The sequence below is a fragment of the Silurus aristotelis genome (genome assembly GCF_946808225.1).
Source record: "Silurus aristotelis genome assembly, chromosome: 7".
NCBI classification, from domain to species: Eukaryota; Metazoa; Chordata; class Actinopteri; order Siluriformes; family Siluridae; genus Silurus; species Silurus aristotelis.
Window position 1 is genome coordinate 20,997,939 of NC_139580.1, and position 14,055 is coordinate 21,011,993.

General features: G+C 36.8%; 1 protein-coding gene across 1 annotated transcript in view; it reads left to right on the forward strand.

The window, feature by feature from the left end:
- The window catches only part of lamb4 (laminin, beta 4), a 19,960-nt gene extending 8,230 nt beyond the window's left edge, over positions 1-11,730 (forward strand). Inside the window, exons 10-36 of the mRNA XM_083545959.1 lie at positions 47-167; positions 851-1,039; positions 1,132-1,287; positions 1,519-1,628; positions 1,744-1,823; positions 1,920-2,076; positions 2,247-2,561; positions 2,644-2,829; positions 3,007-3,116; positions 3,299-3,410; positions 3,516-3,693; positions 3,974-4,117; positions 4,264-4,492; positions 4,624-4,781; positions 4,982-5,206; positions 5,941-6,158; positions 6,248-6,344; positions 6,458-6,827; positions 6,955-7,115; positions 7,211-7,410; positions 8,209-8,394; positions 8,978-9,122; positions 9,319-9,526; positions 9,678-9,813; positions 9,917-10,087; positions 10,915-11,062; positions 11,176-11,730. Coding sequence (XP_083402085.1) covers positions 47-167; positions 851-1,039; positions 1,132-1,287; positions 1,519-1,628; positions 1,744-1,823; positions 1,920-2,076; positions 2,247-2,561; positions 2,644-2,829; positions 3,007-3,116; positions 3,299-3,410; positions 3,516-3,693; positions 3,974-4,117; positions 4,264-4,492; positions 4,624-4,781; positions 4,982-5,206; positions 5,941-6,158; positions 6,248-6,344; positions 6,458-6,827; positions 6,955-7,115; positions 7,211-7,410; positions 8,209-8,394; positions 8,978-9,122; positions 9,319-9,526; positions 9,678-9,813; positions 9,917-10,087; positions 10,915-11,062; positions 11,176-11,315 — 4,650 coding nt within the window. The 3' untranslated portion in view covers positions 11,316-11,730. The remainder of the gene's footprint in view (positions 1-46; positions 168-850; positions 1,040-1,131; positions 1,288-1,518; positions 1,629-1,743; positions 1,824-1,919; positions 2,077-2,246; positions 2,562-2,643; positions 2,830-3,006; positions 3,117-3,298; positions 3,411-3,515; positions 3,694-3,973; positions 4,118-4,263; positions 4,493-4,623; positions 4,782-4,981; positions 5,207-5,940; positions 6,159-6,247; positions 6,345-6,457; positions 6,828-6,954; positions 7,116-7,210; positions 7,411-8,208; positions 8,395-8,977; positions 9,123-9,318; positions 9,527-9,677; positions 9,814-9,916; positions 10,088-10,914; positions 11,063-11,175) is intronic.
- Positions 11,731-14,055: the final 2,325 nt, after the last annotated feature.

The window sequence follows — 14,055 nt, forward strand, 5'->3', positions numbered from 1 at the left end:
GTACGATAGTATGTAGTATCTGATGTATCGGGCCTTTTGTTTTCAGGTTCACGGTCGATGTGTGTGTCAACATAACACTATGGGAAACAACTGTGAAAAGTGCCAGGATTTTTACAATGACTCCCCCTGGAGGCCAGCTGGGAGCACTGACCCACATGTTTGCAAAAGTAAATCTTCTTCTTTTGGCTTCTACCATTAGGGGTCGCCACAGCGGATCATCCTTCTCCATACCATCCCTGTCCTCTACATCTGCCTCTTTCACGCCAATTACCTGCATGTCTTCCCTCACCACATCCATAAACCGCCTCCTTGGTCTTTCTCTTTTTCTTCTTCCTGTCGGTTTCATCTTTAGCATTCTCCTACTGATATACACCATGTCCCTCCTCTGAACATGTCCAAACCATCTCAATCTCGCCTCCCTCACATTGTTTCCAAAACGTTCTACATGCGCTGTCCCTCTAATAAACTAATTTCTTATCCTGTCCATCTTCATCACTCCCAAGAGAAACCTTAACATCTTCAGCTCTGCTGCCTTTAGCTCCACCTCTTGTCTTTTACTCAATGCCACTGTCTCTTAACCATACAATAACGCAGATCTCACCACAGTCCTATAAACTTTCCCTTTCACTCTCGCAGATACCCTTCTATCACAATGTTTGCAAAAGTAAATACAGCAACAATTAAAAAAAAAATACAAATGTCTAACAAAATGTTTTAAAAAAACGAATTATTATATAGAGTTGTATAGCATCTCACATAGAATCTTACTATATATTAGATATATTAGACTACAGGAGCTTAGATTATAGAAAGTAAATAATGGCTGAAAATCTTCCACAATTAATTACAGGGTGCAATTGCAATGGTCACGCTGAGCGATGTCACTTTGACCAACAGCGCTACATTGCCACTGGACAGGTCAGTGGTGGTGTGTGTGATGACTGTAGAAATAACCGCATGGGTGCTCAGTGTGAGCTCTGCAAACCACACTATTACAAGGACCCCCTGCATTCTCTAAATGATCCTCATGGCTGCATACGTGAGTGTATTTAAAAATCCAAAAGGCATCAGAATCCAGTTGATCAGCAAAATAGTTTTTATATCTTATGCCTTTATTTTGTTTCTCTGCAGCTTGCACCTGCCACTCTGACGGGTCTGTGGATGGTGGGCTGTGTGATCCAGTGAGTGGTCAGTGTGTGTGTAAACAGAATGTAGAGGGTGAACACTGTGACCGATGCAAGATTGGATACTATAGTCTCAGCCAGGATAACCCCAAGGGCTGTCAGAGTAAGAGTTTTTTTTTCTTGACTTTCCACTGATTTACATGCTTTGTAATATTCTCATAATAATATTACGCTTGAAATGTATAAAATCATCTAAATAATTATTCATTGCTGCTTGATTTTATTGTTTATTATTTTTATTGCTTTAATATTTTTTTACAATGTAAATATTAAATACAACTTATTTATTTTTGTTTATTAGTAGATAACGTTTTTTGTTCTTCTTCTTGACCAGGTTGTATGTGTAACTTCTTGGGCACTATAAACACATCACCATGTGACCAGAACACAGGACAATGTAATTGTAACCACTTGGCCCAAGGACCAGAATGTGACCAGTGTATAGTGAGTCCCACAATTCCATTATTTCTACCGAAAAAAATACATCCCACGATTTTTGCTAATGTACATATGTGTCTGAACGTTGTCTTTTATAAAAAGTTTTATTAATATTTCTTAGCCAGGATACTGGGGACTAGGAAATACAGTTTATGACTGTATACCTTGTGACTGCGACATCGGAGGAGCTTTCACTACTCTGTAAGTTAGCACGTTCCAAACCCCTACCCAATATTTTAATCCTCTGGGAAACCACAGCACAAATATGCATGTTTGTGTTTATGTATTTATACTTAGGTGTATCTCAGACAATGGCCAGTGTCAATGCAGAGCCAATATGGTGGGACGTCGCTGTAGCGAACCTGAACCTGGTTACTTCCTGGCCCCCCTTGATTTTTATCTCTATGAGGCTGAAAGTGCTGTTCCTCTGGACACCAAATGCTTCTCTGACCTGGTGTGTGAGCAAAGTAAAAATTATGCAAGAAAAAAAACCTTGGTTAATGTGCAATGACAACACGTGTGGAAAAGAAAATAATAAAATAGCTGTCATTGCTTTGACAGACTGTTAAGTATGACAAACTAAACATATAGCAGGCTTTTATAACATATAATTATGTTTCCTAGGTTGTACCTCCCCTGTATCCTACTCCACCTCGTCCACTTCCATACTGTCCCCCAGGATCAAAGACTCGTGAGCCTACACCACCACCTTATTACGAACCTGAGCCTACAGTGCAGGAGACATATGACCCCTACACCTCTGAACCTTCAGTTTATGAGAATGTTTGGCCTCCTGTAGCATATCAGACTTTACCTCCTGCTGTCACTCTACCGAGCTGTGTGAACTACTTCAAAAGCAGAGGCTATGATGTAGAATTCAGGGACGGGAGATTTGTAGCGGTTAAGCGTGAGGGCCGTCGAAAACGAAGACAAGGCCAGGTACAGTTTGACAAATACACCGTTTAACAGATCTGGAATATTGTTTACTTACCATGTTCAAAATTGTCCTTTGGTCCTACAGAGTACCATTTCCCTGCAACCGGGATTCCTCCATCAGGTCATCCTACGACCACATACCCCAGATGAACTTATTACTTGGACTGGACCAGGAGTGGTGCGGGTTCAAGATGGAGCAGGACTCCGATTCATTATCACCAACATCCCACTTACTCTTAACTATCATCTTGTTGTTCGGTATGAGCTGGAGGTTTGTATATTTTTTTTTTATATATAATTTTATATAGTATGTGCCTTCTATAAGACCTGAACTGAAATTTTTGCAGCATTACTAAATTGTGTAGTATACTGTATATATGATTAGTAATTGGGTGTAATTTCACTTGTACTAATTAGTATGGTTTTTATTTTCTCTGTATGAGTGTAGAACACAGATGGATGGACAGCCACAGTAAAAATTGTGCCATTAGGATCTCCTGATGAAAACTGTCCATTTGATCCATCAGAGAAAACCTTTATGCTTCCTATCACTAGCAGGTGAGCTGATCATTGTGATGGCTATACTGATGGAATTAGAAGTGGAGAACACCTGCAGCCACACATTAAAGTTGTTTTTAATTATTTTTATTATTAAGTAGTTTTATTGCTATATTTGTTATACAGGTTGTGTTGCTGTTGCTTTTAGCAATTTTCTCCCCCCGATGTTTTATTAAATGTAGGGCAGCCATGTTGGATCCTTCTGTATGTCTCAGTTCTGGTGTGAGGTACTATGTGGATATCACTTTTGAAAATCCAGACCCTTATTGCAGCTCACATATTCTAATCGACTCTGTAAGCTGTTTTATTTGTATCTTTCCACCACTATTGATCGATCATACACAACATGAAAAGAAACTAGGTTAGATAGCCTGATGTTATTTTGTAATAAATTCTCAGATGGGACTTATTCCAAAGATGGAGTCTCTGCCAAATTTCTGCTCTGATGCAGACCTGGCTCAGTACCAGCAGTATCGCTGTGTGGAATTGGGTGCACAGGTAGGAGAACATACCCTACCTGAGGTGTGTGAAAAACTGGTAGCCAGCATGTCAGCATACATCCACAATGGTGCAATTCGTGAGTATCCTACTAATATGTCACAGAAACATAGCAAAATTGAAACAGTGCTATTTATATACAGGCAATAAACTAAGCAACATGATATGAATATGTAAAGATGCAAGTGTAACCATGGTGTTTCCAAATGATTAGTACATCACCAAACATGACATCAAATAAAAAATGTCATATAATGCAAAAGCTTGCTTAACTTTTCATACTGTTTAGTACTATTTACACGTGATAGTGATTTTGGGTCAAAGTCTGTTTATTTTCACGTGTGTTTTTTTTTTTACAGCTTGTAGATGCAATCATGTGGGATCACTTAGCTCAGCCTGTAGTAAATTTAACGGACAATGCAACTGCAAACAAAATGTGGTTGGCCGCTGTTGCGACACCTGTGCTCCTTTGACCTATGAGTTTGGACAAAATGGCTGCTCACGTGAGTAATACACACTTAGGGAAGACAAATGTGAGGTATTGGCAAGTGTAGTATTTTTTGTACATGGATATTAATAACATTAATGCTTTAAACTAAAATCCAGTGAATGGATAGTCAATATAGTATGCCTTCTCTGAATTCCCCAGCATGTAACTGTGAGCCACTCGGTTCCAAAGCTGAGTTCTGTGACCATAAAACTGGACAGTGCCAATGTCATAATGGAGTCACAGGTAGACAATGTGATGGGTGTCTGCCTGGATATTATAGTTTTCCTAAATGCAAACCTTGTCAGTGTAATGGGCTGGCTGACCACTGTGATGACTCTGGAGTGTGTCTAAACTGCAGGGGGCATTCAGCTGGATCCCACTGTGAAAGGTAGGAGTTCTTAAAAAATAATAAAAACTCTAAAAAGTCTTAACAGTTAGTAAATAAAATAAACTGATACAAACAAACAAACAGGCATAGTTGTTAGAATTGTTTCGTGTGTGACCTCTGTTGTTCAACAGGTGTGTTGAAGGTTACTTTGGCGATCCAGTACTAAGGCAACCCTGCAAGACATGCATGTGTCCAGACATAATAGGCAGTGGTCGTTTCTTTGCTGACTCCTGCAGAGGAGACACAAATTCAATAACCGTGGCCTGTCAATGCAAGACGGGGCATCAAGGTCTGAGCTGTCACCTATGTACACACACTGCTTTACAAAGGCAATACACTAGTTCCTTAACATTAGTTTTCGAGCTGCATTGTATTTTACACAGTCTAACCTAAAAAAAAATAATAAAGATTATCATTTTCACAATCAAATGTATTTACATACAATAACCTTACATTACTGAGTCTCTCTTCTTTTTTTTTTTTTTACAGGCTTACGCTGTGATAAGTGTGCACCTGGTTACTACGGTAACCTGCTTTTACCAGGCACTAATTGTAAAGAATGCCCCTGCAACAACAACATCGATCCCAGTGATGGCGAGGCGTGTGATCCTTTAACTGGAGAGTGTCTTCGCTGCTTGCTTAACACGTTTGGGCCTCAGTGCCAGACCTGTAAGCCAGGATATTACGGGAATGCACTGCTCCAGGACTGCAGAGGTATGGAGTGTTTGTTTCTGGAATACACTTTTCATTAGCGTTCCATTTACATTTATCAAAAATATTAATTGTATGGACACATGAGTGCAATGCTTTTAAATGTCTAAATGTCTTTAAATGTAGGCATAGGATTCTGGTGACTAGTGGTAGCTCTGGTAGTGGGATGCTCTGAAATCTCCTTCAGATGTTGTGTACTGTATTTATAAATATATAAATTAAAAAAGCAGGGTTGCAGGGTGATTTTAAAGGAGTCAGGAGTAAGAGGGTTACAGCGATTTATTAACAAAAAATAGCTTAGGACTTTGCCTGGTCATTGATAATGGCAGTGGTGTAATAGTCAGGCTTTAATGTCTCTGCAGAAAGTGTGTCCTCCATCATGCTCAGATTTCTACTGAGACATTCTAATTGGTGAACTGTAGCTTTCATACTGAAAAACTCTTTCTGAGAAAAGTGAGCTACAAATTATTGCTAGAAAAGAGAATATTGCACGAGAGTCTGTCTCTGTGGAATCCAGTGTCATCTGTGGGATGTTTTTATGTGTCTGTAAGTGTTAGAAGTCTGTGTGAGTGAGAATTAATGAATAAATCAAACTGTAGAGCCTTATGATGAAAGATATCAAAATCCACACCACAGATGTGAGCACAGAGTTAAAATGGAATTTACATGAATATTGAACCGTTAAAAAGAAATGATGGACTTTTTTTGCTTTTCTTTCCCTGTTTGTGTGTTTACAGAATGCTCATGTGACCAGCAAGGCACAAACATATCTAAATGCCCACTGGGCGGCCCCTGCATTTGTGATGAGGTGACCGGGCAGTGCCCGTGTCGTCGTGGTGTGGTAGGCATTCGGTGTGATCGCTGTGAGGATGGATACTGGAATATGAGTGGAATTTCTGGGTGTCAGCCCTGTAACTGTCACACAGGCCATTCTGTCAATAATCTTTGTGACAAGGTGACCTTCTTAAGACATAATAATATTGTTGTTCAGATACATACAGATATATGTATAAACACATTTTCTTCCTCGTTCTATGAATCCAGATTACTGGGCAGTGTCCTTGTGAAACAGGATATGGTGGTAAACAGTGCATGGAGTGTGCAGCCAATCATTTTGGAAATCCTGACATTCAGTGCATTTGTATGTGGTTAAACGATTGAGACATTGTTGGTGTCATTTTAATATAAATTCTGCTGTTGTTGATTAGATGTATTAATTTCATTATTCCAATTTTCTCCAACTCACCTTTCTAGCCTGTGACTGTGAAATGCAGGGCTCTATTTACCCAGGCTGTGATCCTGACACTGGTGAATGTCTGTGTCGGGCTGGAGTAAGTGGCAATTTCTGTGAAAAGTGTGCCCCAGGATATGATTCAATCTTCCCTGTCTGTGAGCCATGTCACCCTTGTTACCATCAATGGGAAAAAAATGCCACAGACATTACACAGGCTATGGAAATCATGCAGTCGGTGCTCTCGAAACATGGTGGAAATCTGTTACATAGCGACAAGCGACACCAAGAAAAAATACAAAAGTTAAATGAGAAGCTTAGGAGCCTGGTAAGCATGCTAGGCAATGACCAGGTTGGCCTGAAAAGCATAGCGAATTTCCTGAATCAAATCAGGTACAGTTCGAAATGAATATTTCCTTAAAACTGAAATATAGAATAACTGATTGAAGTGCTGTTTGGTAATCTAATTTGAGGGTCTCAAGCTAAAATGTTGTTACAGTTTTTCTTATTTATATATCAGGAACTTAACAGAGACCACTGATCCAAACACAATAATTATTAATCCATCTAATTTGCTGGAAAGTGAAATTGATAACATTCATCATGAGTTCAAGAGGCTACTGGATGATCTGCAAAAGAAAATTAAAGACTCCCAAAAAGTAGATCTAAGAGAGATAAAGGGTAAGTGTGCATACGAATCCTCTCATTCTTCATAAAATATTTCACTGACAATATAAAAGACATTGCAGGAAATGGCATGGTCTATTTTTTTGCAGATGCACTGGAGAAAATCCGTAATCTCCATAATGACTTCCTGAAAGATGAAGAACGTGTGAAGCAGGCAAGAAATAATATAGATGCTTCCAGGCAGACCCGACAGGACACAAAAAAAGAACTGGCTAAATGCCAGTTGAGGCCCTTGGATGTACTGGAGAGGAAGGTCAAAGAGCTCAGTGTGACCAAACTTAATGAGGAGGTAAGAGAAAGGAACTGTTACTTACACAGTGAATAAAATTTTTCCCCCTTTATTTCTTTTTTTTTCAATTGTGAAATTGCTTAAAACTTACCTAATGCAGTGTGATCATGTTAAAAACCTATTTATTTATTGTTTGTGTATAGTTTTTCTACATAATTTAAGGCTTTTCATTTCATTAATTTCACCCACTCTGATATATCTTCATGACATTAATCAGCAATATAATCTATTGTATGGATTTTATTGATGCACACAAAGCCATGTATCAGTATGTGCATTGTAAAATATGTGCATATACAGATCAGGTTACAGAGATCACAGAAGATTTTTATGAGCTGGAATTTTAAACATACTCATTTTACCTTGTTGTTTTTATCACGTGATTTTATATATATAATAAATAAGTATATAATAATACTGATCAATAAAATATATAGGTGGCTGATTGGTGCTGCTGGTAGTGTTACTGTTCTTGGAATGTTCTCCAAGTTCTCCACATAGCTTCATAGCTGGTTCTCCAGTTTTTTCTCACGTCTAATAGGTGACTTGGCGTCTCTAAAGTGTGCAGTGTGTATGCATGCTGCCATGGATGCACTAATGTTCCATGCACTGTGGATCTGTGCTCCCATTGGATACGCTCAGGATCCATCAAAACCCTGCAATGAATAAAACAGTTTTTCAGGATAAATGTATAAATAAGTGCATTATTTGTAGGCAAACTAATTCCGGATTACTAATATTTAAAAAAATAAGCATTCAGAATTTTGCATTCATTGAATCTTTGAATATCATTGATAGATTTGTGGTGCACCAGGTGATGCAGAGTGTGAAAAGGCTGTGTGTGGGGGTGCTTTGTGTGGGAAGTGTGGCGGACCATCGTGTACAGGAAGTCTTCCTGTTGCCCTCAACGCCACAGAAACAGCAAAGAAGATCAAAGCAGGCATTCAAAGCCTCCTCCAAAATCTGACTGGAGCGGATACAAAGGCATGATAAATCACACCATACATACGTGTTATAACTATTTTGTAAGCATTTTGTCAGCTGTGACTTTGCTATTTTACACATGCTGCTGAGTGTTACAAAGTGACTGACACACTAAAAGTGGGAAGTGTTCCGTTTCTATTTTTACATTTACATTTGCGTCATTTAACAGAGCCCTTGTCCAGAGCAACATACAAAAGTGCTTTGAGTCTCTATCAGTAAATAAATATACACTGGTATGCTAGATTACAAATTTAAGATAAATCAGCCTACAACTCTGTTGAGTTTTTTTTTAAACAAAGCAAACTGGGAAAGTGTTAGTTTAAGTGTTTCAGGAAGAGGTAGGTCCTCACCCCTCCCTTGAAGATAGCCCGGGACAGTTTGGACATCTAGGGAAAGTTCATTCCACCACCTCGGTGCCAAAACAGAGAAGAGCCTTGAAGTATACTTACCTATCATTCTGAGAGAAGGTGGTACCAGTCGAGCAGTGCTGGAGGATCTTAGGCAGCGTGGTGCAGTGGGAAGATCTATCTAATTTGTTGTTGTTTAAATGAACTGATTATGTATGAATTATTTCTGTTCTTAGATCAATGACATCAAAAATATAAATAACGATGTAAAAAACAAAGCCCAGAACATGATGAATAAAATCATCAAGAGTAAGAACAAGTTCGAAAAGGCCAAGAATGACACTAAAAAACTCATAGAAAGTGTCAGGGAGTACCTCAGAGGTAAGGCATATGATTTATTATGGCCCAGTTTTGGTAAACTTAACTGCCATTCACAAATTACATTACAGTCATTAAAGTCTGGTAATATACGTAGATTTTGTTTGATTTACTTGTTAAAACCTAATAGGAGACAGTAAACTATAAATTGAGTATGATATAAACTTATTTCTATACTGCTTTGTCACTCTTGCTGTAGCAGAGGCAATGGAACCGGACGACATTGATAAGGTAGCCTCTGCCGTGTTGGATATTAAGCTTCCCAGTTCTCCAGATGAGATCAAGAAGATGATTGAGGATATTCAGAAAATGATGAAAAACTTCACACACATTACAGAAGACCTGAAGGACTTGGAGGATAAGGCCAAATTAGCCGAAGACTTAAAAAACAAGGCTAATGAAATTCTGTAAGTACTTTGTTATTTTGATCATCATAATCATTATTATTATCATCATCATGCACTGATCCAACTACACCAAATAACATGGAGTGGTTTTTAACAAATAATTTAAACATATTATTTAGTAGCACACAGCTCTTGCTCTTTTCTTTTTCAGAAACAGAACTAAGGACACAGATGTTGGATACATAGAAAAAGTCCTGAATGACACTGCCAAACTCCAAGACAAGATAAAGCAGAAGCTGAATGAATCCGAAGACAACATAAATGCTACCACTGAATTACTTGACCAGGTAAATATTTAAATTAAGATGTCTCATTAGGTGAAATGTTTAGGTCTGTTGTATTAGGTGTACTTACAAAAGTATTTATAAAGTTCACTGTTATTCCCAACAGACTGATGTAAAACTAAAGAATGTTGAAGAAGATTTAGGCACGCCTAGGACGAAAACACTTGAAGAACAAATTGAGGCTCTAAAAAATAAAACAGAAATGAATAGAGCTCAGGCATTGGAGGCAAAAAGTGCAGCTGATGCAGCATTAGCCAATGTTACAGAGGCTAACGAGGTCAGTGGCATCAGTTAACACACACACTTACCAACACACAGAGGTGGTGAAATTGTCTCTAATCGTTCATCTACTAAATGGAAAGTATTCATTTAAAAAAAATGGGGAAAAATGTTAAAGAAAGATATAAATAATTTTTTTTTATTTTTCAGACTATAAGCTGCTACAACGAAGCGGCTAATTTATGGATTTTTCCTGGGTTTTTCCCGGTTTCACAAACTTTAAGCCAAAAAATTGAACTTTATAACATTAGACCAATGAAATTTTCTTAAACGCACGACGATGCCAAAAGATAAACTCCCGAGAGTATTAGTTGTGAAAGAAAGGAGGAAGACAGTAAACAATGACTTACTTGGTAGGCTACCGTTTAGATATAAGCCGTTGTAACTCGTTGAGTCTGGGTCAAGGGATAAAACTCATGCTTTTTTATTATTCTTGGCAACAGCGTTATGGGTTAGTCAAAGAAACTTAGAAATGAGCATCAGAAAATAATAAGGACAAATTCCTCAGTCTCCACACATGCAGTAATAGTGAAAAAATGCGGCGCCAGGCTATTCCCAAAATACCACTATGCTCCTAAAAGAAGCGCAACATATTTCACCTGTTACACTGTGTAACAGACTGTCTTTCGTTAAAGCCTGTGTAAAGTTCATTAGTTTCAGTGTAGACACCTGCAGCTTATAGGCTTATATATGGGTGCACTTTATAGTCCGGAAATTACGGTAAATAAAATTCCCACAAAACAAATTGCCTTAATTTACGTTTTAATAAGGATATATTTCCATGGAGCCATGACACCTGGGCAAATGTTTTAATTCATTTTTTAGGATCTTGGAGATGTGGAAGAGCAGTTAGAAAAACTGAAAAACATCTCTCAGGGACTAAATGATACAAGAACTGAGCACCTGAAGAAAATAAAAAAGGAGGCTGAAAACATGGCGAAAGATGTTGAATCTAAAATGAATCAAATTGAAGGTATGTTCATGTGTTTAAGTATATGACTTGCATGACCTCTGTGGCTGAAATGTATTGCTCATTTATCTTGAGTGTAAAATATATAAACATTCCATTCTCCAACTGATTTTCAGTCTTGGAGAAAAGGATTCAAAATGCAGTACTACATAAAATGAATAAAATCAAAGAATTGGAAGTTCTGTTGGCAGAAGCGATGAGCTTGAAAGAATATATTGCTGAGAAAGCGGACAATTATTCGCAGTGTGGCACCTAAGCCTGCAGATGTCTCCGTCTTCACCTCTACTAGATGCAATGCCGTGTCTTGATGGCTTTGGTTTTAAAGTTTTCTTGTTTAAAAAGGAAGAACTAATTGCCAAAACCTAGAGATTCTTTATTGGTGCTACTTGATTAATGACTTTCCACTGTGTGTGTTATATTAAACACGCTGTTTTTTGTTTTATCAGTTCCAAACACTATATAGAAAAGAACAAATACTTTGTTATGCATTATTGTAGAACGTTAATTTTTCTTTGTTACATTTTGTTTTGTCATAAATAACTGCAACTATTTTACTAAATTAATGACTACTGTTTTATCTAGCTTTAAATTTTACTTATTCTTATGTTTTAGTATATCATCTTTATGATCTTTTAGAGCTTCATGAATTAAAAGTCTTTGTTATTGGTGTATGCCAATTGTCCAGCTTTGGATTCTTATTCTCTTTAAACTATGTAGTGTGTAAATTTTCAATCTAATACAAGTAGATGAAAACAAGAATTAGGTGTAATAAGATTAAACCAACATTCAGCTTTGGATGCATGCTGATTTCAAATGTCAATAGCTAAAGGACCTGGCAATCTCTATTTTTGTTCTGTGCTGTGAACAACCAGATGAAAGCCATTTCTATTCAGTTGCATTTGCTTTACCCTAGTTCATCATGTGTGAACTTTGATACTTTCTAGTTACCTTAGCGGACCTTTGCACTTATTCATATATTTTAATTCCCAGTTTCTAAGAAATAATAACCATGTCTAATTACAACATAAATTGTTATGGTATTTCCACAAAGTCCTATAAGAATTACATTTTGTCTGTCTTTTTTAATTGCTGAGGGCAGCAAGATCGTAGGACCCCAAAAGGATTAAATATTAAATATTATTTCCGCTCATTCAGTGAAATTCTAAAAAACAGTTAAGACTATTTGTGTTATTTGGCTCTTAACATACTTATTTATTTAAATCACATTTTGCTAAGATTGAAATTTTTGTATACATATACACTTTCAACCCATAAAGGATTTAGCTTAGCCCCAGAGCAAATTGACAGTTTAAGGGATGTGGAACCTCGTCTTTTTTTTTTATATAAAAAAATTATTTTACAATTTTATATATTTTTTAAACCGAATAATAATAATGCTAAAAAATCTACAAATCACTTACAGGTAACTCCTGCAGAGCTGAAATCAAAATAGCAACCTTTTTAAGTTGGTTTATGTAAACAATGGAAAGCTATGGGAATATTTGTATTTGTCCTGTAAGTAAATGATACTAAAAGAGTTTACAAATCTTTAACAGTAACAGCATGGGCCAGTAACCCTGCTATGGCAATTGGCCAAACACATTTAGGTAACACAATATCTTCAATAAATTTCTTAATGCAACAAGTGAAAATGGCTTGATATTTCTCATTTTCTTCTGCAAGGAGATGATTAGTTGTGTTTGCTATTTCCAGGTTATCATTTGTTCTTTTTTGCTCGACAAACGATAAATGCTGATGATTATAGATAGGTGCAATCTTGAAAGAAATTTCAAACCTTTAAAAGTACTTTGGTTGTCCCATATGAATGCTTTAATTAGAAGGCTAATGACCCTTAATTACAGATTGGGTTTTTTTGCATCAAGAAAGAAGTTATTTACTTTCTAGTTGTTTGTTTGCTAATTCGAGCTACACCTACACAATCACAAAAACCACACTGTTGCTGTACTAATTTGAAGTATTATATTACTGGCTATGTATGGAAAGAGTCACGCCTCCTACATCAGAGGTCTCTTTGTCTTCAGAGGGGGAGGAAGACAGTAGTCAGTCGTTATATTGGGGAGGTGGTGGGTTTAAATGAACGGGGCTGGGACTTAGAGCTACATATAAACAACTTAAACACATTATATCCCTGAAAGCTGTTGGTGAATACAAAAGTACTCAATTCTGACATACCTTTTATTAGTTTTTTTGAACTTGCTGAATAGTTCATTAATCAAAATTAATTGTTAATGTAAAGGTATTAATAACTTTTAAAATTATTAATATTTTTTAATAAAAAAGATTCATAAAAATATTGAATTAACTGCAATTGTTATCAATTAGATGCCTTTTGGAGCTGATTTCCAATGAAAAGGAAAGCTAATATCCATGTTATATAGCCAGGAAATAAAATCTAACTACACCAAGAAATCTAATGTAATAGGCTGAGAACGGATCAACAGATCTTCTGTGCAAATAGTAAAAAAACAGAAGAGGGGTAGGAGTTTATTTAAGGGGAGTGAGATTTTTTTTTTTTACTCTTAGATACTAGGTACAGTCTTATACTGCCCAGAAAAACTTTGTTTAAATTGTCCAGCTTTTACAAAACTACAACCATCTAGTTCTATGTGTAGTTACAGTTAAACAAACTGCACAACCAAAAAAAATTATATATTCAGTTTACATAAAAACAAGAGGTTTAAGAGGTTTTTCTTCATCTTTGGGTTTTACAAAATTTCTTTCTTGAGCTTTTACTTTTAAATAAATGCATAAGCTCACTGTTTTAAGTGACTCCAGGAAAGTGTGACTTCATACAAATGAATACATAAAACGCTAGTATGTTTCATCTGTACAAGGTATGTACACAATTATAGGTCACATGGTTACAGTAATATGTAGTATGTATGCAGTGTATGAACAAATAATATTATTGGAACATAGGATTTATAGACAGATGCTAAGTTTTTTAGCACGTTTAGTTGAAAGATTAGGTCTGT